Below are 25,014 nucleotides of genomic sequence, written 5' to 3' on the forward strand. Positions count from 1 at the left end.
ATTAACTCAAATTCACTCACAGTTACACACATTCACTCACATTCACTCATGACTGCATGGACAGGCACAACTCCAACACCATCATTAAGTTTGCTGATGACACAACAGTGGTAGGCCTAATCACTGACAACAACTAGACAGCCTATAGGGAGGAGTGTGGTGCCAGGACAACAACCCCTCCCTCAACGTGATCAAGACGAAAGAGATGATTGTGGACTACAGGAAAAGGAGGACCGAGCACACCCCCATTCTCATCGACAGGGCTGTAGTGGAGCAGGTTGAGACCTTCAAGTTCCTTGGTGTGCATATCACCAACAAACTAACATAGCACACCAAGACCGTCGTGAACAGGGCATGACAAATCCTATTCCCCCTCAGGAAAGATTTGGCATGGGTCCTCAGATCCTCAAAAAGTTCTACAGCTGCACCATCGAGAGCATCCTGACTGGTGGCATCACTGCCTGGTATGGCAACTGCTCTGCATCTGACCACAAGGCACTACAGAAGGTAATGCGTACAGCCCAGTACATCACTGGGGCAAAGCTTCCTAACATCCAGGACCTCTATACCAGAGGAAGGCCCTAGAAATTGTCAAAGACTCCAGCCACCCTAGTCATAGACTGTTCTCTCTGCTACCGCACGGCAAGCAGTACCTAAACAGCTTCTACCCCCAAGCCATAAGAGTCCTGAACATCTAATCAAATTTGCCACCCAGACTATTTGCATACTGGTATCCCCTTTTACACTGGTGCTACTCTCTGTTGTTATAATCTATGCATAGTCCCTTTAATAACTCTACCTACATGTATATATTACCTCAACTAACCGGTGCCCCTGCACATTGACTCTGTACTGGTATCCCCTGTATATAGTCTCCACATGGACTCTGTACTGGTATCCCCTGTATATAGTCTCCACATGGACTCTGTACTGGTATCCCCTGTATATAGTCTCCACGTTGACTCTGTACTGGTATCCCCTGTATATAGTCTCCACGTTGACTCTGTACTGGTATCCCCTGTATATAGTCTCCACATTGACTCTGTACTGGTATCCCCTGTATATAGTCTCCACATTGACTCTCTACTGGTATCCCCTGTATATAGTCTCCACATTGACTCTGTACTGGTATCCCCTGTATATAGTCTCCACATTGACTCTCTACTGGTATCCCCTGTATATAGTCTCCACATTGACTCTCTACTGGTATCCCCTATATATACTCTCGCCATTGTTATTTTACTGCTGCTCTTTAACTTGTTACTTTTATTTCTTATTCTTATTCATATTTTCATAACTGCATTGTTGGTTAGGGGCTCGTAAGTAAGCATTTCACTGTAAGGTCTACCTACACCTGTTGTATTCGGCGCATGTGACAAATACAATTGGATTTGATTTTCTCACATTCACCCTCATTCCCTAAATTTCGCTCAAGCACACTTCAGCAAAAATATTCTGTGAAATGACCCGGGGTTATAGTTCAAGAGCATTCAGCACTGTGCCTTTGATCGCTTTCTCTCTTGCACTCTCCCTCTCTTTCATTCTCTCCCACTATCTCTCTCCATTTGTCCGACACAAGTAGGCACGTATGCACGCACACGGGCACGCGCAAATACGCACAGACACACACAGGGGGATTAAAAGAGTCAGAGGAGCAGCTGAGTGGCTGCCTGCTGACACCAGAGTGACAGAGTGCACGGTTGACATCCAGAGTCGTCTGCATGTGCTCTTCGATGTACAGCGGGAGACACATCTCTTCATTGTCTTGGTCTATAACCATCTGTGTTCTGAGAGCCGTAGTCAGAGACCACCTAACCTCAGACGTTCCTAGACGTGACTTGGCCTGGGCCCAATTTGACACGAGGCACACGACGCATAATCCAAGTTAACACGATATTTCCAACGTTACATATGTAAATTAGACAGGCAATGTGTGTATGTTGTGTCTGTGTGAGTGTTTAGGGTACTTACATTTACATTTACATTTAAGTCATTTAGCAGACGCTCTTATCCAGAGCGACTTACAAATTGGTGCATTCACCTTATGACATCCAGTGGAACAGTAGTGCATCTAAATCTTTTAAGGGGGGTGAGAGGGATTACTTTATCCTATCCTAGGTATTCCTTAAAGAGGTGGGGTTTCAGGTGTCTCCGGAAGGTGGTGATTGACTCCGCTGTCCTGGCGTCGTGAGGGAGTTTGTTCCACCATTGGGGGGCCAGAGCAGCGAACAGTTTTGACTGGGCTGAGCGGGAACTGTACTTCCTCAGTGGTAGGGAGGCGAGCAGGCCAGAGGTGGATGAACGCAGTGCCCTTGTTTGGGTGTAGGGCCTGATCAGAGCCTGGAGGTACTGAGGTGCCGTTCCCCTCACAGCTCCGTAGGCAAGCACCATGGTCTTGTAGCGGATGCGAGCTTCAACTGGAAGCCAGTGGAGAGAGCGGAGGAGCGGGGTGACGTGAGAGAACTTGGGAAGGTTGAACACCAGACGGGCTGCGGCGTTCTGGATGAGTTGTAGGGGTTTAATGGCACAGGCAGGAGCCCAGCCAACAGCGAGTTGCAGTAATCCAGACGGGAGATGACAAGTGCCTGGATTAGGACCTGCGCCGCTTCCTGTGTGAGGCAGGGTCGTAGTAGAGCACATATGTCAGAGTCAAGGCCCGCGGACATCCGGCCCGCAAGAAGGTTTTTTACGGCCCCTGGGATGATCTTGATTTATTATTAGAACCGCCCGCAGCAAGCCGGCAGCCCGCAGATCTTTTACACGCACCAATACTACATTTCCCACAATGCAAAGGTGACGCACCGAGCAGTAGGCTGCTTCATTTCAATATTTATTGGCACAGCAGTCGTCAGCATCACAGTAAAATTAACTTTCAGATACCCATCAAAAATGGCAAAACGGAAGGTGGATACTGAGAACCGGGGTTTCAAACAAGGTGGGAGTCGGAGTATATGTTCACGAAGGTAGCTGGAAAACCTGTGTGTCTTCTGTGTGGAGAAAGTGTGGCGGTACTGAAAGAGTATAATCTGAGACGACATTATGAAACGAAACACGCGGACAAAAACAAGAATATGGACATGGAACAAAGGCTACAAAAGGCAGAGGAATTAAAACGAGGCCTCAAATCCCGACAGGCTCTGTTCAAAAAAGCCAAATCACAAGGCCAGGCTGCTGTCAAGGCCAGTTTTATTTTGGCAGAAGAGATCGCTAAATCAGCCCGGCCATTTACGGAGGGGGATTTCATCAAAACTGCATGATTAAAGTTTGTGACGAAGTTTGCCCAGAAAAAGGCAACTCTTTTTAAATGTGAGTCTGAGCAGAAACACCATTGCCGAGAGAGTAGACCAGTTGTCCATCAATCTAAAAGAGCAGCTTGTGAAAAAGGGAAAAGATTTTATTGCATATTCCTTGGCTGTGGATGAGAGCACCGACATTTCTGACATTGCCCAGTTGTCAATTTTCATCCGCGGAGTGGACTCCAACCTAAGCGTGACAGAGGAGTTTTTGGCTTTACGTCCTATGCATGGCACAACTACGGGGCATGATTTGTATGAAGAGGTGTCAAGATGTGTAAATGAGATGGAGCTGCCTTGGGAAAAACTCGTGGGTTTGACAACCGACGGAGCACCTGCGATGTGTGGACACAGGAGCGGACTGGTGGCGAAGATACGGGAAAAGATGCAAGAGGAAAACGCGACAGGTGAGCTGACAGCTTATCATTGTATCATACACCAGGAAGCGTTGTGCGGTAAAGCCTTGAAAATGGAGCATGTAATGAGCATCATCACGCGCACAGTTAACTTTATCAGAGCCAAAGGTTTGAATCACCGCCAGTTCAAGGCATTTCTGACGGAGTTAGAAACGGAGCATGGTGATTTGCCTTATCACACAGAGGTGCGATGGCTAAGCCAGGAAAGGTGCTTCAAAGATGTTTCGAGCTTCGTGAGGAGATTTGTCTGTTCTTGGACAGCAAAGGGAAAGACACAACACAACTCCGAGACGAAATGTTTCTGTGTGAAATGGCTTTTCTGTGTGACATTACGAGTCATCTGAATGCAATAAACTTGCAGCTGCAGGGTCGGGATCGTGTCATCTCTGATATGTACAGTACAGTGAAGGCATTTAAAACCAAACTGACTCTGTGGGAGACGCAGATGAAAGAAAATTTGAGCCACTTTCCCAGCTGCCAGACCATGAAAGAGAAGCTCTCTACCAGTGCGTTCCCGAGCACACAGTTGGCTGATAAAATAGGTATGCTTGCCGCTGACTTTCGACGCCGATTTGCTGACTTTGAAGCACAAAAAGCAGGTTGGAACTGCTCGGTAACCCATTTGCTGTTGACGTGGAAAGCTCACCACCAAACCTCCAAATGGAGTTGATTGACCTCCAATGCAATGATGCACTGAGGGCAAAATATGCGGCAGTGGGTGCTGCGGAGTTCGCCCGTTTCCTCCCGGCACAATGCCCCAGCTGCGCATCCAGGCTGCTCAAACGTTGTCTATGTTTGGCAGCACATACCTGTGTGAACAACTGTTTTCTTTGATGAACCTGAACAAAACATCACACAGAAGTCGACTTACTGCTGAACACCTCCACTCAATTCTGAGGATTTCTTCAGCTCAGAGCCTTACCTGGAACATTGATGAACTTGTGGAAAAGATGGGACACCACCAAGTATCACCCTCAACCTCAAACAAGTGAACATTACTGTGCAATCACATATTTAGAGTTTTTACTCAGTTCAAGTTTAAAAGTTAAAATTTAATATTTGTTTTCACTGCATGTTACTTCTCCTTAAACAAAGTGTTGTTTTTGATTAATAGATTTTTGCACTTTATTTTTTGTATTTCAATCCAATTATATTTTAAAAATATTTCAGTTGAGTGGATGATAGAAAATTGCTATTATTGTTTTTCTTTGAAGTAAATTTAGCCCACTTTTGCTAAAATAGAAAATATAGTCTACTGATGGTGCCTTGAATACCGGTTTCTTTCATTTAATGTTCATGTTATGGGGATATTTATATAAAGGAAATTTGTCTTTTGTGTCTGTTGAAAATTAAAGATTACTGACAGAGCCATAAGAAAATATTGCTTTATTTATCTGATCATATTGTAATATATTTGTTAGGTTTTCAGTAGGTTCAATTAGGTTCACTAGACTATATGCGTCATTTAAAAAATTTTCAATGAACATTCGAACAGTCCGGTCTTGTAGCTGATTTTTTATTTGGCCCTCCGTCCATTTGACTTTGACACCCCTGTTGTAGAGCATGAACCTACAGGAACGGGCCACCGCCTTGATGTTAGTTGAGAACGACAGGGTGTTGTCCAGGATCACGCCAAGGTTCTTAGCGCTCTGGGAGGAGGACACAATGGAGTTGTCAACCGTGATGGCGAGATCATGGAACGGGCAGTCCTTCCCGGGAGGAAGAGCAGCTCCGTCTTGCCGAGGTTCAGCTTGAGGTGGTGATCCGTCATCCACACTGATATGTCTGCCAGACATGCAGAGATGCGATTTGCCACCTGGTCATCAGAAGGGGGAAAGGAGAAGATTAATTGTGTGTCGTCTGCATAGCAATGATAGGAGAGACCATGTGAGGTTATGACTGAGCCAAGTGACTTGGTGTATAGCGAGAATAGGAGAGGGCCTAGAACAGAGCCCTGGGGACACCAGTGGTGAGAGCACGTGGTGTGGAGACGGATTCTCGCCACGCCACCTGGTAGGAGCGACCTGTCAGGTAGGACGCAATCCAAGCGTGGGCCGCGCCGGAGATGCCCAACTCGGAGAGGGTGGAGAGGAGGATCTGATGGTTCACAGTATCGAAGGCAGCCGATAGGTCTAGAAGGATGAGAGCAGAGGAGAGAGAGTTAGCTTTAGCAGTGCGGAGCGCCTCCGTGATACAGAGAAGAGCAGTCTCAGTTGAATGACTAGTCTTGAAACCTGACTGATTTGGATCAAGAAGGTCATTCTGAGAGAGATAGCGGGAGAGCTGGCCAAGGACGGCACGTTCAAGAGTTTTGGAGAGAAAAGAAAGAAGGGATACTGGTCTGTAGTTGTTGACATCGGAGAGATCGAGTGTAGGTTTTTTCAGAAGGGGTGCAACTCTCGCTCTCTTGAAGACGGAAGGGATGTAGCCAGCGGTCAGGGGACATAGAGAGTCAAAGGATGCAGAAAGGGAGGAGAGGAGGGTTGAGGAGGCAGAATCAGGAGATAGGTTGGAGAAGGTTTGAGCAGAGGGAAGAGATGATAGGATGGAAGAGGAGAGAGTAGCGGGGGAGAGAGAGCGAAGGTTGGGACGGCGCGATACCATCCGAGTAGGGGCAGTGTGGGAAGTGTTGGATGAGAGCGAGAGGGAAAAGGATACAAGGTAGTGGTCGGAGACTTGGAGGGAGTTGCAATGAGGTTAGTGGAAGAACAGCATCTAGTAAAGATGAGGTCGAGCGTATTTCCTGCCTTGTGAGTAGGGGGAAGGTGAGAGGGTGAGGTCAAAAGAGGAGAGGAGTGGAAAGAAGGAGGCAGAGAGGAATGAGTCAAAGGTAGACGTGGGGAGGTTAAAGTCGCCCAGAACTGTGAGAGGTGAGCCGTCCTCAGGAAAGGAGCTTATCAAGGCATCAAGCTCATTGATGAACTCTCCGAGGGAACCTGGAGGGCGATAAATGATGAGGATGTTAAGCTTGAAAGGGCTGGTAACTGTGACAGCATGGAATTCAAAGGAGGCGATAGACAGATGGGTAAGGGGAGAAAGAGAGAATGACCACTTGGGAGAGATGAGGATCCCGGTGCCACCACCCCGCTGACCAGAAGCTCTCGGGGTGTGCGAGAACACGTGGGCAGACGAAGAGAGAGCAGTAGGAGTAGCAGTGTTGTCTGTGGTGATCCATGTTTCCGTCAGTGACAAGAAGTCGAGGGACTGGAGGGAGGCATAGGCTGAGATGAACTCTGCCTTGTTGGCTGCAGATCGGCAGTTCCAGAGGCTACCGGAGACCTGGAACTCCACGTGGGTCGTGCGCGCTGGGACCACCAGATTAGGGTGGCCGCGGCCACGCGGTATGGAGCGTTTGTATGGTCTGTGCAGAGAGGAGAGAACAGGGATAGACAGACACATAGTTGACAGGCTACACAAGAGGCTACGCTAATGCAAAGGAGATTGGAATGACAAGTGGACTACACGTCTCGAGTGTTCAGAAAGTTAAGCTTACGTAGCAGAATCTTATTGACTAAAATGATTAAAATGATACAGTACTGCTGAAGTAGGCTAGCTGGCAGAGGCTGCGTTGTTGACTATGTAGGCTAGCTGGCAGTGTCTGCGTTGTTGACACTACACTAATCAAGTCGTTCCGTTGAGTGTAATAGTTTCTACTGTGCTACTGTGCTGCTATTCGGGGCTAGCTGGCTAGCTAGCAGTGTTGATTACGTTACGTTGCGTTAAAAGAACGACAATAGCTGGCTAGCTAACCTAGGAAATCGCTCAAGACTACACAATTATCTTTGATACAAAGACGGCTATGTAGCTAGCTATGTAGCTAGCTACGATCAAACAAATCAAGCCGTTGTACTGTAATGAAATGAAATGAAAAATGTGATACTACCTGTGGAGCGAAGCGAAATGCGACCGGATTGTTGAGTGCGGAAGTTCTGTTCGGTAGACGTTGGCTAGCTGTTGGCTAGCTAGCAGTGTCTCCTACGTTAAGGACGACAAATAGCTGGCTAGCTAACCTCGGTAAATTAAGATAATCACTCTAAAACTACACACTCTAAACTACACAATTATCTTGGATACGAAGACAGCAAAGACAACTATGTAGCTAGCTAACACTACACTAATCAAGTCGTTCAGTTGAGTGTAGTAGTTGTGCTGCTAATCGGTAGACGGTGGACTAGCTAACGGTGGACGTTAGCTAGCTGGCTAGCTGCAGGGCAGTGTAGACTGCGTTAGGACGACGAAATACGATAATTACGCAATTATCTATGATACAAAGACGGCTATGTAGCTAGCTAAGAAGAAATTGCTAAGATTAGACAAATCAAACCGTTGTACTATAATGAAATGTAATGAAATGTAATACTACCTGCGGACCGAGTGCAGATGCGACCGCTCGCTCCAACCCAGAAGCTGTGGGAACTTTCAATAAATTCCCTGGTTTTCTCAAAATCGCGGCTGGACCATTGCTTGCTGGAATCTGGAGGGAATAAGCAGGAAATCCGGCGCACCTCCATCCAAACCAGGGAATTTATTGAAAGTTCCTGTAATTTTGCAACCCTAATTGTGTAACATGTTGTGGTTGGGTATACGTGAGTTAGTAAATAAACAGTTGGCTAGTGGTGCTGCAGTGATCATTAATCCACTTAGCCAATAGGGATTAAAGCTATCTGAGTCTCTCTTTGGCTTTGGACAGAATAGCTACCTGTCACTATCACATGGACCGGCCGCTGTGGGGACTGTACGTTCGTAAGAGAGAGAGAGAGAGAGAGTAGATAACATGACAGCATATTGTGTGTGTGTGTGTGTGTGTGTGTGTGTGTGTGTGTGTGTGTGTGTGTGTGTGTGTGTGTGTGTGTGTGTGTGTGTGTGTATGGGAGTACAATATCATGTTTAATCCCCATGAGGATCTATGAATAACAATCGTATGAAAAAACAGAGCATCACTTCCTCTAATTTCCCGAGTGGTCCACACTGGATGCGGTAGAGGTCACATGGTCAGCTCAATGCGGGGGTCAGGCTGGTGTGGTACTCTGAGGTCACAGTAGCATTAGTAACCAGACACCAGTGTGCTTTCCCAGTGACGGAAACCGGATACCATCTTTGGATCTAGAGGGCACAGCATGGAGGCCACCCATGCAGTTAATTTTCTCTTCAGGCACATAGGTGTGTGTTGTCAGCCCATCTGGTTGGGGAAAACCCCCTGGTATTATTCAATACCCGCTGCATGGTTATGCTGTGGGTTTTCATTGAAAATGAACCAGTGATTGTATTCTTGAATGGAACTCTTAATGAAATGTTTGACCGCCCATTCACCACTGGAGTGTAATACCCAGGGGTCCTCGGATATCCAATCATAGTAAGCAGTGTAAAATGAATGATTAATTTATACTTCCAAACAGAGGAAGCGAGAGATGGGAGTCTGGACCTCCCTTGAATCAGTGCACCGCAGGGGAGAAATTGAATGGAAGAGGGTCATGTTATTTGGTGCGTTATGCTGGTGTGGGTAGGGGATTATGGGTAGGAAATCAGGGTGAGCTGGGGGACAGATGATACGGGGGGGGGGGGGGGTACAGGAAGGGGCCACCCGCTGGGTGGACACCCATACTGGGACCAATCTCCCATGCCAAAAACATCAAGGAGATTAAATCTTAAATGACCCGTGTTTAATATCGAGGCTGAGTATGATGAATTGATGTCAGAGGTCAGAATTTGGAGTTGTCGAGATAATGACCATGCTAAAACCATCTCCAGAATAATCTCACGCCACTGTTTTTTTTTGCACTACTTTTGGTGGCAGCAGTGAGATCCAGAGTACAAGGACAGTAGTCTAATGTAACCTTTTTTTTTTTAAGTGTGCGAGTCATAAGTATCTGTCTTTGGGCCAGAGTGCAGATTGACTCCTATTGGCTCAGGTTGGCTCAGAGGGCTGCCTGCTGGGTGCTGCAGCGGATATACGGCAGGACTGTTCTCTTCTCTGTGAAAAATCGGCCCTGACAGATACAGGCTTCTGTTCGTTAGCAACTCTTCGCCTGCTAAGGTCACACCTGTTCTCTTTCTCACCTGCGGTGGCAACTTTCAGGTCTTCCCACGCCTGACAAAACCGCTTTAGAACGTTAGAACTGCTCTGCGGAGTTACTGAAATTGCATGAGTAATACTGTTCTGCTCTTTTTATTGTACTGTTTTTACAGTATGCAGTCTTTGATGAAGAGCTCACATAAAGAGCTCCAGTGATAGTTTAGCTCTGCCAATAAGCTTTTTATTGGTGGCGAGGGTCTTCTGTTGCACTGCTTGACTATCTATCCTCTGGCACTTATCTGATTTTTTTTTTTAATTGGTTGCTTTTGAGACGCTTTATAAATATGGGCCTTGAACATCAATACTTTCCATCTCATGTATTTTAGATAGAGCATCCAAGAGGGAGAGAGATATTTAAGGGGAGAGAACGAAGACAGTGACTGAGCAACAACCATCAAAGAGAGTAGATAGGCAATGCGGATGCAGCAACATTCCTCACTATTCCCACAGGCTGCTTCAGCTGTGACACCAAGGTCATCCTTGTGGTTGAACACAGCGGAAGAGAGCCTGTGCTCTTGAAAAACCCTTGAGGACAGTACTCTACAACCCCGCCCACTGGCAATAAGAGGGTGAAGTGAGGAGATAAAGGAGAGCCCATGGGAGAAGCCACAGCAGAGAGACTCTAGTCCTATCTGCCTAGAGTAGGGGGGTTTAAGCTCAGATGAGACTTATTTAGGGGATTGTAATCAGGTGTTACCGGGCAGATCTGGCTGCCTTTGAAGCCTTTGAAACACCTCTATAGCCCAAACGTATGAAGTCAGATGTTCCTGAAATTGATTCAACTGATCCCCACTCACAGTGATAGGAAAAACCTTTAGTGTTTTAGGAGAAACTAGCTCGTCTTGTTCTCTTTGACAGTGTTTGGCATGGATACTCGTAAACAACCGGACATAATGAGCTTTGGTAATTCCTTAATGACTTTATAGCCGTCACAGCACTTGTCATGTGCAAAACTACTGTACTGTTAAAAAGCCCCGAGCTGGCCATCATGTCCTTATGTGATGTCTGCTTTTTGAGTGACGCTAATGCCACAACACGGGACTAAAAAAGATGTCTGATTGAAACGAAAGTGTTGACAACACCGAAACACCCATCGCTGCTTTGACAGCACTTCTCGCGGACATAAAGGAAGTTAATGTCAGATTCTGATGAGCTGGCTGCTTATTCAAACAACTGAGCGCTGCTAAAAGTATACACACACACACACACACACACACACACACACACACACACACACACACACACACACACACACACACACACACACACACACAGTGACTTGTGTTGAGTGACAGTATGACAGTGTTTGATTTCCCTTAGTTAGATGACATTATCATTGATGTCTTTGTTGCTCCGCCAGGTGTGGACTCTAACTCCGCGAGCCCCTCTGACTCAGTCATAAAGCTTTAATGTCATAGGCACCGTGCCCAGGGCCGTGGTAATGACTCCAACGGGCACCCTGCCCACACAGGGAGCTCCAGGTCCTGGCAGCGCCAGCAGGCCTTGCTCTCCTTCCTTCCCTCTCCTTCCCTCTCCTTCCCTCCTACATGGCCATCATCGCCCCATTTGATGCGTCCATAGAGATATCTGAGATGAGACGGGATGGGCCTGCCAATTCAGAAGTGTGCAAATTCACACTAGATGAGGGAACCAATGCAAAATGACAACTGCTAGTTGTTAGGAATTGCACTCTAAACGTACACTGAGTATACCAAACATTATGAACACCCTCCTAAAATTTAGTTGCACCCCCCTTCTTGCCCTCAGAACAGCATCAATTCTTTGGGGCATGGATTCTACAAGGTGTCGAAAGCATTCCACAAGGAAGCTGGCCAATGTTGATGCCAATGCTTCCCACAGTTGTGTCAGGTTGGCTGGATGTCCTTTGGGTAGTGGACCATCCTTTATACACACGGGAAATGGTTGAGCATGAAAAACCCAGCAGCGTTGCAGTTCTTGACGCAAACCGGTATGCCTGAAACCTACTACCATATCCCGTTCAAAGGCACTTACAATTTTTGTCTTTCTCATTCACCCTCTGAACGGCACACATACACAATCCGTGTCTCAATTGTTCATCTCAATCTTGAACCTGTTTCCTCCCCTTCATCTACACTGATTGAAGTGGATTGAACAAGTGATGTCAATAAAGGATCATAGCTTTCACAGGGATTCACCTATGGCATGGAAAGAGCATGTATCCTTCAGTGTCTACTGATGCAGCTCTCTGCAGTGCGGAAATATTGTTACACAAGTATCATAAGCCCTTATGAATATCAAGAAGGCTATTGTTCTCCTTTATGGTTTCGTCTCTAATAGAGGAATAGCCCCTAGTAGACAGTGAGGTACAGAACTGAAGCGTGAGGACACGAACACACACACACACACACACACACACACACACACACACACACACACACACACACACACGCACACACAGTCTTTTATAGATGTGACCAGTGCTTTCAACATCAGACAGCCTGCCTAGCTGCTTCTCTCTGTCATCTCTTTCCGTGACTGCCTCCTGTCTGTGTGCATTGATGTCAATATGCTACAATATGTTCCCAAATGTGTTATGATCATACCCAATCATCCCTCATCTTGAGAGATTCCAAGATTAGACACACAACGAATCTGCCTATCATTTCCTCCGACTAAGCTCTCAAGATGAGTGATGATTGTGTATGATCATAACCCATTTGGAAACATATTGTAACATATGATGCCAAGGACACCATGATAAAACTCTGAATGTGTTTTAGATAAAAACGTCCTCATGATGAAAAGCTGAGTTATTTTCAGAAAAGGGCATAGTGATTTGTTACGATTGTAGATGGCCTATATGAAAGACAGTCCACTGATCACTAATGTGTGCTTTAAGGAAGTTGAGTATGAATATTTATGGTGAGTGGCTTTATCTGAAGGAGCTCTGAGTGGTTCCTGCTGGTTTTTGTACTCTTCGGAGGAAACACACACAGAATAAGCATTCATACCAATATTTAGTGTTAAAATAACCATCAGGTAACATTACGAGAGAGAGAGAAATATCCAAAATAAGCTTTGGCAATATGTACATTGTTACGTCATGCCAATAAAGTAGAGAGAGAGAGGTGGGGCCGCCAGTAGCCAAACGAGCGGCGCTTGTTTCATGTCGGAGAGTTTGAGGAGCATCTAAAGTCCCTGCTGATTTTGAAATTGATCTGTCAGTGCTTTTGGCTCTTCGATTTTTGCTCTTCAGAGTTGTCGAGTCATCTTGGCAGCCGTACCTGTCCACCAATCCACCACCCCCACCCCCCTCATGCATCCCGCATCCTGACTGGTCAGCTGGGGAACACTCTGACTCTCTGGGGATATGGGTTTCAGCTCTCAGCACTTTTCTCAGTGACCTTGAGGTAGTGCGGGATGCAACCTCTCAGCTTCCAACAGAGCTGAACCGCTCAACCTCTATGACCAACAGCAGCCAAGGAGGATGAGGTGGATGCAACGGATGCAAATGTGGCTGACGGGCTGGGCGGGGGAGGGTCTAGGTAGAGGATGAAGCTGTCAACCACGTGGTCACAGAATGATCTCCTTTAGCGGCGTTGGAACAAAGCGGATATTGCCCATTTTCAGGGAAACAATGTTTTTTAAATATTTTTAATCTGACTTCCATTTCCCTTGAAAAACGGAAGGGACTCCGCCTAGGCTTCTTTCTACGCCTGTTACGTTAGGTTAGAGATGAGAGTTGTGCAGACTTTGTCTGTGTCTGTCTGTCAGGTGTTGACTATGTCAATCGGGAACCTGTGGTATAACCTGTGTATAATTTCCCCATGTTTCGATACCACTTGCTGTATTGCTGTACATATCTGAAGGATCTGTTGGAATTATACAGAGCAGACAGTAAATCAGTTTCTTGTTGAAACATTGATTGCAAGGGTTTAAGAGCAAACAGGGCATAATTGTGCTGACGGTGTTTACTGTGCTTTGTGTGTATCTGCTGTACAATTTGAAAGCATCACACATTACACAAATCTTGTATACATGAATTACATTTTTATTTGTGGATAGGATCACCTTTCAGTATGATCTTACATCGATGATTGCTTTGGAAAATGGTAGCACCAGGGGCAAACATTTATTGCCTATCATCTGATTGATTCCAATTCAGATTTGTGCTCTAGTCTATATGACTAATTGCTCATCAATACTTTTTGAATGTGCAAAGGTTGCTTGTTTTTTCATGTTGCCAAATGAAACCAGGGATGATAATATAGCAGTAGCATACCATTTCCATACAAACCACAGCTATTCAAATCAAATACGTTGACAGCATTTAATCCAAGAGGAATTTACAGAATTCTGCTGTTATGATGATGATAATACTCTATAGATTTATAATGTTTATATTTATGTACATATATGGCACTTGATGACATTAAATCAAGAAAATCAATTTGCCCACAAACGAAAGCAATGGGCGCCTGGGTGTAAATAAAAGAAAGAAAAAATGAATTTAAAAGTCCCAGGTGTCAGCATTTGCAGCCCCCCCCCCAATTGAATTGAGTGATCACATAGGTTTGTAAGTCGCTCTGGATAAGAGCGTCTGCTAAATGACTTAAATGTAAATGTAATGTTAAGGTCAATGGTGCAAACTCAGGCAACCAAAACAACGATAGTGCTGACAACAAAGATGTGAGATGAGTAATATACTGGAAGAATGTACATCATTTGAGTACATTTGACCCAAAAACTGTCAAATAATGTGTGTGTTTCATTGCTATAATGGTATGTGGTGTTTAAATCCGGCGGAATGTCATAAAAACACCATCACAGCACAAATTGGATATATTTTGGCTCATTATTCATATATAGTGCAAGTATTTACTCCATGTTCGACAGCTGAAGTGAACGACAGAGTGAATGTCAACACATACATTATATACTTCTAAGAAGCGCTTTACAAAATATAGGCTAAACCATCATCTATAAACATTGCATCAGTGCCTTCTCATAAATATATGACAAACGTTTGGTCCGTTTGTTTTTTAGTTGTCAGTAAAAGACAAATAAAATCGATCTACCCCACCTACTTCGCAAGCGAAGTTGGTGTGATAAAATATACACCACATTCTTGTTAAATATATTTTAATTCTTTGTACATTTGTTCTGTTCAGTGGTGCTGAAATGCACAGCTGTCGCACTTAAGCCGCATGCAAAAAAAAAAAAAAAAAACGCTACATATTTGCAACTTCTTCGGTGGTTTATCTACTTCTGTGTCTGGTACCACACAGCAAAGCAATACACCAGTTGGAAAAATCCAACGCATGCGACACACTGCACGCAGTGCTACGCACCACAACCTTGTCCAGCAGATGAGTCGCAGTGGTGTGGATTGCCTCCCATTTGAAATGAATGGCCCTCCACGAGAACCCATACAGTTTGACGCAACCGGTGTCCACGAGGCTTGTCTTGGGCCTTCTCAATATGCTACACATAGGCAGAGTCACTTGATTGAGTGCGGCCGAAATTGGGCATGCTCATTCTAGGCATGTCTTTGTTACGGATCTCGTAGATGGACTTCCTCCTCGCCTGCACGCCTTTGACAGCTACTTTGATCTTCTTCCATCCAAGATGATTGAGTTCAGCCAAATTCAGAAGCACACAGACGCCACTGACCGCAAACATGAAGACCAGAAACACAGTCTTCTCCGTGGGTCTTGAAACGTAGCATTCTACATCTTTGATGCAGGGGTATCGATCACACTCATATACTGCGGGGACATTGAATCCGTACAGGAAATATTGACCCACCAGGAACCCTATCTCTAGAGCGTTTCGGAAAACCACTTGGATGATGTAAAATCTTGAGATGCCCTCCTGCCTCCTCATTTTAGACTTTCCACTAGTTCTCATGGCCGAATTTGGGATGTCCTTCACCTCCAAGCAGTCGGGCTCGGCTTCTTTCGTGGAGTTCTCCGTGTTCTGAAGTACTCCATTTACAATGGTGTTTTTGATCTTTTTGCTGTCGTCTCTTTTGATGGAATCTTGGCGCTTGTCCAAGGAGAGGAACACGGTGGAATACCCCCGCTCCAAGCGCTCCTTCTGCTTGGCAGACTGGTGCACGGAGTAGGTGATGAAACAGAGACTGGGGGTGCACACCAGAATAATCTGAAACACCCAATATCTGATGTGGGAAATGGGGAACGCCTTGTCGTAGCAAGCCTGGTTACAGCCGGGCTGCAGGGTGTTGCACACAAACATGGACTGCTCGTCATCATAGACGGTCTCTCCAATGATCGCAACGATTAGAATCCGGAAAATCACCACCACTGTTAGGAGGATCCTACAAAACAAGCAAGCACAAAATCAAAATGTTGCTGTTAAGATGTGCAGAGTTGATCGGCTTAATCATGAAACAAACAGATAGACAATTAGCGATGGCAAACTAATACTGGCTCCAGTGCACAAAACGGGCGCTTGGGAGCTGTCCAGTGCTGAAAGCCACTAGTCAGTTCGGAAAGAAAAGCGCTACAGCACTATTCACCTCAAGCGTCAGCTCTCTTGTAAACAAAATGTGCAAATTTAGTGTTTCCAAAATCATTATTCTTGAATGTTATGTTTATGCCATGATTCCCTATTGGTTCACATTTGTTTGCAAAGTCATGAATCTTTGTTGTTGTTTTTTGCGTTTTTGTACCGTTCTTCAGCTTAATCGCTTATCGGAACCGACTTGGTCATCAAACACACACTCATGGTAATACTTTTACAAAGCTATCCTCACGTTCCCTCTTACCTTCCGATCATAGTAGAGTGCTGTTGGACAGCTGCCTCCAAGAGACGCTCTAATATGGTCCACTCCCCCATTGTCATTCATTTGGAGATGATAGCACACCGTGCACCGTTCTTGTGGAATCTATTGTTTCCCTCGTTTTACACTCCGGATGCTCCAATATCTGGAGAATGCATTGGTAACGCGCCGCTGCTGCGTGCGCTCCTGCCTTCTGCCTTCTGCGCCTCTGCTAAAAGATCACTTGACAACCCAAGCACTTTTGCTCGCGCGAGTCTGAGTGCTGATTAGTAGAAAGCCCTCCTATTTTCGATGGCGAGCGCTGGACGCCAGGTCGCGCCGTGCTTGAATGGAGGGCAGTTGAGTGTAATGTTGGTAGGGCGCTAATCCTGCTTTAAGTAGACTACCCTTGCGTCACGCGCAGACAGGTTGGTGGAGAGAGGCCAGACACACCAGTTTTTTTTGTTTGTTTCATTATTCTCCAAGTACACTGCAGCAGATTCATCTTTAATAACAATAATTGGTTATAAGCTCAAATCACGGGGGATGGCTGTTGCCTGTAAGACAACCACATGACAGTGACAGAACGAATAGCGGCAACAGGGGAAGAGAGACAGAACGAGAGAGAGAAGGGAGAGAGAGCGAAAGGGGTGGGGGGTGGGGGGGGTGGGGGGGGGGTAGAAAGAGGGAGAATTGCTTTGTTTCAGTCTGTATTCCGTAGATTATTATTGTTGCAATGTAGGAGGGAGGGAATGCAGATTGAAACATGCCTGCAAGGCTAAGCATTAATCAACGCTTGACCATGACAAGACATCCTACATATGATATCCTTTTCAGATGGCTATAGTCTGTCTAAAAACAGATGTTTTCATTTTGTCTGTTTAAGACAAAACAACAATCCATTGTTTTACAGTACCCTAAGCATTTGTTGGTATGAAAACCAGGACAATTCCTTAGATAAGCTTGGCTGTGCGATTACTAGGTTGAGTAACGCTTTAAAGGCTTGCCTCAGATGGTTTAAAGATAGCAACAACTTACTTAGTGGACTGCCACAAGTAGTTATTTTTTATGTGTGTGACTGGACTTAACATGTAGGCCTATGTGACTAATCTTCCTACTAGGAATGAGTTAGCCTGTATTATCAATGGATAGCCTATGAGTAAACAGGTATGTTTCTCCTGAATTATGAAACAACAATAACCAATATGCTCCCTCAGGTTGTGAACAGATGATAGATGAGATGAAGATGGTATACAAAATCCTAGGTCTTGTTTCTTTATAAAGCAAATACATATCCACATCATATAAATTCATTCAGGAACCAGTAAAATAACCAAATATAAATTGCACTTTGGTGTAAACAAACTGTACATCATTGACAAAACATAAAACAGGGGCCTGTCTAGATTTGTAACTTCCATATCGATCATAAACAACATATCCATAGGCGGAGGTAATGTACAGAGTTTTTGCATCCGTGGGCATCTGACTGTCGCAGGGGAGAGCAATTTGTCAATGGGACGCTTAAAAGCATTTCCTGTGAACGATGGAGGGGCCTGCCTCATCATACTCCTGCTTACTGATCCACATCTGCTGGAAAGTGGACAGGGAAGCCAGGATGGAGCCGCCGATCCAGACGGAGTACTTACGCTTGGGGGGAGCGATGATCTAGAGGAGGGGGAAGAGGGAAAACCAATAAGCAAAAGTCCTCTCAATATGTAGTGCATTATAATGCATCATACAGTTCATTCTTTGTGTTACCGTGATTGGTCATCAATAAAAATGTGAGATTGTAGTCAGGTCGGTCTTAGATGGTCAGTTTGTGGTCTTCAGTATGCAGCTGAGACTTGAGAGGAATATTTACCTTGATCTTCATAGTGCTGGGGGCCAGGGCGGTGATCTCCTTCTGCATACGGTCAGCAATACCAGGGTACATGGTGGTGCCGCCGGACAGGATGTTGTTGGCATACAGGTCCTTACGGATGTCAATGTCACATTTCATGATGCTGTTGTAGGTAGTCTCATGGATACCAGCAGACTCCATGCCTGGTGAGATAGAAGAGAACATGTTGTAAGCGAATGCTCTGGATTAGGTTGAACTGGTGCTAAAATGGACAACTCCCTCACCACTTTATTAAAAACATATGTTTGGCAGTAGTTGGTGTAATGTCTCACGTAGCTGTTGTGAAGGCTATGTGAGAAAAGGGGCATTTTCTTGTCTTTTAAAGAAGTCAAAATGTGTTGATGGTCAATGAGTTACACAACACTTCTAAGATCCCTACCGATGAAGGAAGGCTGGAAGAGGGTCTCGGGGCAGCGGAAACGCTCGTTGCCGATCGTGATGACCTGACCGTCAGGCAGCTCATAGCTCTTCTCCAGAGAGGAGGAGGAGGCAGCGGTGGCCATCTCATTCTCAAAGTCCAGGGCCACGTAGCACAGCTTCTCCTTGATGTCACGCACGATCTCACGCTCGGCTGTTACAATAGAAGATTCAAAGTTCTAGCGGTTCGGTCTAAATGGTGAATAGCAATGGACTACCATTCAATATCAAACACACCGTATCCTCCTATCATATATGTCCCGGAATTACGGACTAACCAGTGGTAACGAAAGAGTAGCCACGCTCAGTCAGGATCTTCATCAGGTAGTCAGTGAGGTCGCGACCGGCCAGATCCAGACGCATGATGGCGTGGGGCAGAGCGTAACCCTCATAAATGGGGACATTGTGGGTCACACCGTCACCAGAGTCCAGCACAATACCTATAATATGAGGCCGAATAATATGTAAACCATGGAAATAGCATAGAACAGCTTCATGTTTAATGGTGTAATCTATGTTTCACAAGGAAAGGTTGCATGGGACTCAGTATTGCACCTCTTAAATGTAAATGCATCTGCATGTTATGGAACAGAGTATTTCTCCTCTGCCCGCTTCTCACCTGTGGTACGACCCGAGGCGTAGAGGGACAGCACGGCCTGGATGGCCACGTACATGGCGGGCACGTTGAAGGTCTCGAACATGATCTGAGTCATCTTCTCCCTGTTGGCCTTGGGGTTAAGGGGGGCCTCTGTGAGCAGGGTGGGGTGCTCCTCGGGGGCCACGCGCAGCTCATTGTAAAATGTATGGTGCCAGATCTTCTCCATGTCGTCCCAGTTGGTGATGATGCCATGCTCGATGGGGTACTTGAGGGCCAGATACCTCTCTTGCTCTGGGCCTCGTCTCCTACATAAGACTCCTTCTGACCCATACCCACCATCACACCCTGTAGAGGAAGGAAGGAAATAAACTTAGTCAAAACACAATTCCCCAAAGTCAAACAGAGGGACAAATAAATGTAAGCTATTATAGCAAATGACATTCATTCACAATTAAATGGTCTAGTGGTAAGGTAAAATACAATTGTAAGAAGATTATCAAGGGTAATGCATAATGTATGGACAATTAAGTCTGGAAAAAACCCAGTTTGAAGGTTGCATCCTCATGAGTGTTTCATTGCTTTCATGCTGTGGACCTTACCTGATGACGGGGGCGACCAACGATGGAGGGGCACACTGCGCGAGGTGCATCATCGCCGGCAAAGCCAGCCTTCACCAGACCAGAGCCATTGTCGCACACAAGGGCAGTAAAGTCTCATCGTCGTCACACATGATGTCAGCAGAGTTTTTGTTTTGACAAAACGTACATTAAGGCTAAGTATAGGCCTACAGATGTAGGATCTTAATTTGAGCCAGTTTGCTACAGCAGGAAAATAATCCTGCATCAACAGGAAATGTACATTTTTGTAGGGGTTGACACATTTTTCGTAAGGGAAAATCAGTATAGGCCTACGGTATAAGGGGCATACAAGTCTAACAAACTTGTTTTAGGTCATTATTTATTTAAATGTATTTTAAAACCCTAGCTTGGGAAGCACATTGTAAATCAATGTATTATTCATCTAATAATAATAATTATCTCTAGGTTATCAATTTTGCTTAGAGGTCTGAATCTGATGGAAAACAGACTAACAATTAACGATCAAATATGTGCAACATTTAGGCTAACAACAGCTATTTATTTTTTATCAATATTCAACAACAACAAAAAAGAAGTGTCTTGAAAATTCAAGCTGTCAAATTTGAAATGAAAGCCCTTTAAATGCAGTTGTCCGGTTGCAAACTAGAGAAGTACAATTCAACATCTTTGAAGTGGCTCCAACTTAGGCTTAGGCTACACGTTTACCGTAGTAGAGTGACAAGTTGTCAGGTACTCACCAAGTAGCCTGTCCTCTGAATGAGCAGCGGTAGACTTGTGAGGGCAGACACCAATTTATACTCTACAAGTGCCACTGCGCCCGGCGACCCCTTTCTCCTTATAAGATAGCTCCTGCGCAATTGAGAGCGGAGTGGCCATGAACGGAAGGGCAGGAAGAACAGAGCAGAGGCTCGCTGACTCCTGAAGCCCCATGTATGGAAGAGAACCCGCGCGGACAGACACAGCCGTGTGACGAGGTGTGGAGGTATTCCCTCGATTCCTAACGCGTCAAAGTGAGTAGACACACAAAGAATCATGTTATTTGATGGCCTTAGGTTTCATTAGCATACGCGTTGTTCCCTCTAATAGAGTTGACCGTGCCATGGATTTAGGTTTAGGCCTATATTTTCAGGGATGGGTTATGTGAGGGTTAAAAAATATATATATGTGATTCAACCCATCTTATTTGAGCTCTTAGCAATGTTCTTTATTATGAATGATGACTTTTAATGTTATGACTTTCCTGTTCAGTATATAAGACTCCATCCCTACTAATGTGTGTGTGTGTGTGTTTGTATGCGTCACTGTGACTAATAGGTGTGATAAGGAAAGCACCGTTAGGGCTTGCGTCATCCGTCCAGCCTATGAGTTGGTGATTCCTCTTCATGTAGGACATATGTTCACCAGTGGAGGCTGCTGAGGAGAGAACGGCTCCTAATAATGGTTGGGATGGAGTATAATGGCTGGAACGGAGTGAATGGAATGGTATCAAACAGATTCATTTTTATTTAGTACATTTGTAAAAATGGAACCTTTTATTTAACTAGGCAAGTGAGTTAAGAACAAATTCTTATTTACAATGACGGCCTACACCGGCCAAACCCGGACGACGCTGGGCCAATTGTGCGCTGCCTTATGGGACTCCCAATCACCGGTGGTTGTGATACAGCCTGGATGAAGCACATGAGAACCATGTGCTTGATGCCATTCAATTCACTCCATTCCAGCCATTATTACGAGCCGTCCTCCCCCCAGCAGCCTGCACTGACGTTCACACATGTCAATTCCATAATAGGAATGATTTCAATATGCTACAATGTGAGCCGTTGAATGTCTTAGGGAGACCTTAGAGATGGAGGAAATTCATTGGCTTTTATGGATATGCATACAGCCATATATAAAGGAATTAGGGAATTAGTAAGACCTGCAAGTGGACAATTTGTGATCTGCTTGTGACATTCAATTGAAATAGATAGGAAATTATTAATGGGACCCATTTCATAAGTAATAATTGCACTCACTCTCTATTCCTCCAACAGTTGAAGCACATCATTTGCCACCTTTTATGCTACCTTGGGATGAGTCGTATATATACATTTGAATATGCAGCCATGGGTTACTTTAGTGTTGGGTGTTTGAGTGGGCAGGATAGCTTCACTTCTCTCCAAGTGATCACCGGAACTCTGATCAGTTCTCTAGTCATTCAAGCCACCTTAACATATACATACTGTATATAGCTCTGGGGATGAAGTTCCCCCTAGGAAGGATTTACAGATCTAGGATCAGCTTTCTGTCCCCCATTCCCGACCTTCGCCATTTAGTGGGGAAATGCAAAATTGACCCAAGCTCAGCATCTAGGGGCAACTTCACCCTACTACCTCTATCCTACATACAATACAAACACACTCACACACCAGAAATGCAAGTGATGCTGACGGAGAGGCTATTCACTTTAAAATGATCAGTGCTGTGACTTCCTATGGTGAAAGCAGCTGTCCAATGCCCAGCATCGGCTAGATAGAGCAAGGCCATGGTCACTAGGGATTATAGTCTGGCTGCCACAAGACTCTCCCTTCCTCACACGTTATATTCTCACTCTTGCAGTGTTATTTCACCATAAGAAATACATCCCTGCAGAATCGAGTTATGCATTTGTTCCATGTATGTTTATCCTGATTCCCTGGACGTGTATGCATTGTGTTTTGTAGGTGTAAATGGGTTTTTGGTACCGTGGCTATCGCAGCAAGATTGACCTCTTGCTATCCTTTGACACTGGGGGAAGTCATGTGACTAGATGATGTAACAGACATCCACTTGTGCTTTACCCATAATCCCACCCGCATTCTCTGTCTGAGCATCTGTCAGCTGGCTCAGGTCTTCTGGCCTGGGGCAAATGGTTGGGGGTTGGGTGGAAAGGGGGTCGAGGTTCAAAATAGCTGGGATGTTGATAACTTTGCGTGACAAAAAAGTCTGATTTGTGATTAGCGTGTTTCACTGTGTTTTGGTTGCAAAACAATTAGCCTGTGAAGTGTCCATTTCTAAAAATGATGTTGAAAGGCAAAATCTTTAGCGCACGAGTTGAAAAACTGAAAAGTTACAGTACATTTCAAACTCATAGCTTTCATTGTACTGATGGAATTATAAGTATGGGCATGCAGAGGCTACTAATTTACAGTAATCTACTGTAGGTCCCTAGTGGTTCTAGTAATTTCTTATAATTCTCTTGGGTGAACTTCTTAAACCGAATCAGCATTAAATTTAATTTCTTTAAAATAAGATAGCATTCCGAATGAGCCTATTACTCTATGAAGTAAGGCTTTCATATGGTATGTTTCTTAATCATTTCCTATGTGCTAACCTTTTGAAACCTTTCATACTGTACTCTTGATTTCAATCTATTCATGCTATGTACATGGTTCATATCTGTAACTTCTCTGGCTCCAATTCGACTGTGTAATGTATCATTTCCACACGTCAATTTGTTCTAAAATCTTTACTTTGATTACTGGGTTCTTGGTTTATTATGCACGTTGAGCCTGATTCAACAGCAGATACCATGGCCTGCAAATGTAAACTACAGTTTGAAACCCACGCTTTGTGAACAATATGACAGAGGCATATTAGTCATGTTAGAATACACTTGGAAAAAAAATAGTTGTTCGGGAAGCACGCCTCATATCCCGCTCTGCATTCTGTAGGGGATCTGCATAAATGAATGTATTAACCTTTGGTATTAACTTAGGCATATCCATATTCATAAAGCGTTAATTATGCACAAGTGTAGTTGCTCCTTTCTTGCCTAAAAACGCATATATTAGCGAAGCCTACACCTGAACAGTGGGTAAGAGTTTGTTTGCTGTGACCTCTCCACCCACGTCTCTTATAATGTATACACATTTTGAATACGCTATGACAGATGGTATCTAGATTAGTTTAGTGTTGGAATGGTGAACTGACCAATATGTATGTTTGTCTAGACGCACTGTAAACACAGTTAATCGTGATACTCAACAAACATGGCCTATATGCTGCATGAATATTCTCTACTAATGGTATGTTGCTGCTTCTTATCATTCCCCCCTGTCTGCAGTCTTGTCCATCATTCCCCTCCTTTCTTTGATCCTCCGACATCCCATTGGCCTTTCACTGAAGCTCGATTTGGACACTCATTTAGACTAACCAATCAGAAGCATTCTGCTGATACTGTATTTCAGGTGTAAAGAACCAAAACACAGCTGGCGCTACTGTTTATACAATCTGAAGGATCGTTTTATTTAGAGATACAGTTACAGAACTGTAGAGAAGTGTGTGGCCATACGCACATCCTGGAAAACGGCAGTGCGTTGCTAATTAAGAATACTTTTAACTGTATCGTCATGTTTTTTTTGGGGGGGGGGTTCAATCCTTTGGGAATCCTTAGGGAGGAAGAGGAACGATTGGTCTCATCCCTTGGCTTCTAACCTCTCCCTCAAGCCTTCTGCTGTCGTCTCTGCGCATATTGAACAGCTGAGATTGATCTTCCGCCATCATTAAGGATTCCGTCAATGTCAATTTAATTCCACCCAACGCCTGGGTTGAGTAAACCGAGCTGGCGTTTAGGGAACTTTAGACCTTCCCTTTCTGTGTTCAGTTACCCAACATTTCAATGTTGCTTTTGGCAATTTTACCATGCAGTCTTACTGTCCATGTTCTGCCTATCTTTGGAGGACATATCTCACTAGCCTGGTCCCAGATCTGTTTGTGCTGTATAGCCAACTCCCATGGTCGTTGTTATGGCAAACATAATCAACAGATCTGGGATCAGGCTACTATATAATCACATCACCTCCCCTATAGAATGTTTTGGCATTAGCTTTGCTGCTTAATCAGCACTGCATGAGTTTCCCAAATGTCTGCTGCTGAAATAAAGCCTGCTTATCCTTTGCTGGTTGACAATAAGTTAGAAAGACAGT

General features: G+C 44.8%; 1 protein-coding gene and 1 pseudogene across 1 annotated transcript; both read right to left on the reverse strand.

The window, feature by feature from the left end:
- Positions 1-13,807: 13,807 nt before the first annotated feature.
- LOC115107333 (gap junction delta-2 protein-like) lies at positions 13,808-17,074 on the reverse strand. Its single transcript, XM_029630734.2, has 2 exons — positions 16,555-17,074; positions 13,808-16,104 (listed from the first exon to the last, which is right to left on the reverse strand). Exons 1-2 carry the CDS (start codon positions 16,629-16,631, stop codon positions 15,249-15,251), a joined length of 933 nt encoding a protein of 310 aa, XP_029486594.1. The 5' UTR covers positions 16,632-17,074; the 3' UTR covers positions 13,808-15,248.
- A 721-nt stretch (positions 17,075-17,795) lies between these two features.
- LOC115107925 (actin, alpha cardiac muscle 1-like) lies at positions 17,796-20,196 on the reverse strand (annotated as a pseudogene).
- Positions 20,197-25,014: the final 4,818 nt, after the last annotated feature.

The sequence above is a fragment of the Oncorhynchus nerka genome, linkage group LG24, assembly GCF_034236695.1.
Source record: "Oncorhynchus nerka isolate Pitt River linkage group LG24, Oner_Uvic_2.0, whole genome shotgun sequence".
Classification (NCBI taxonomy): domain Eukaryota; kingdom Metazoa; phylum Chordata; class Actinopteri; order Salmoniformes; family Salmonidae; genus Oncorhynchus; species Oncorhynchus nerka.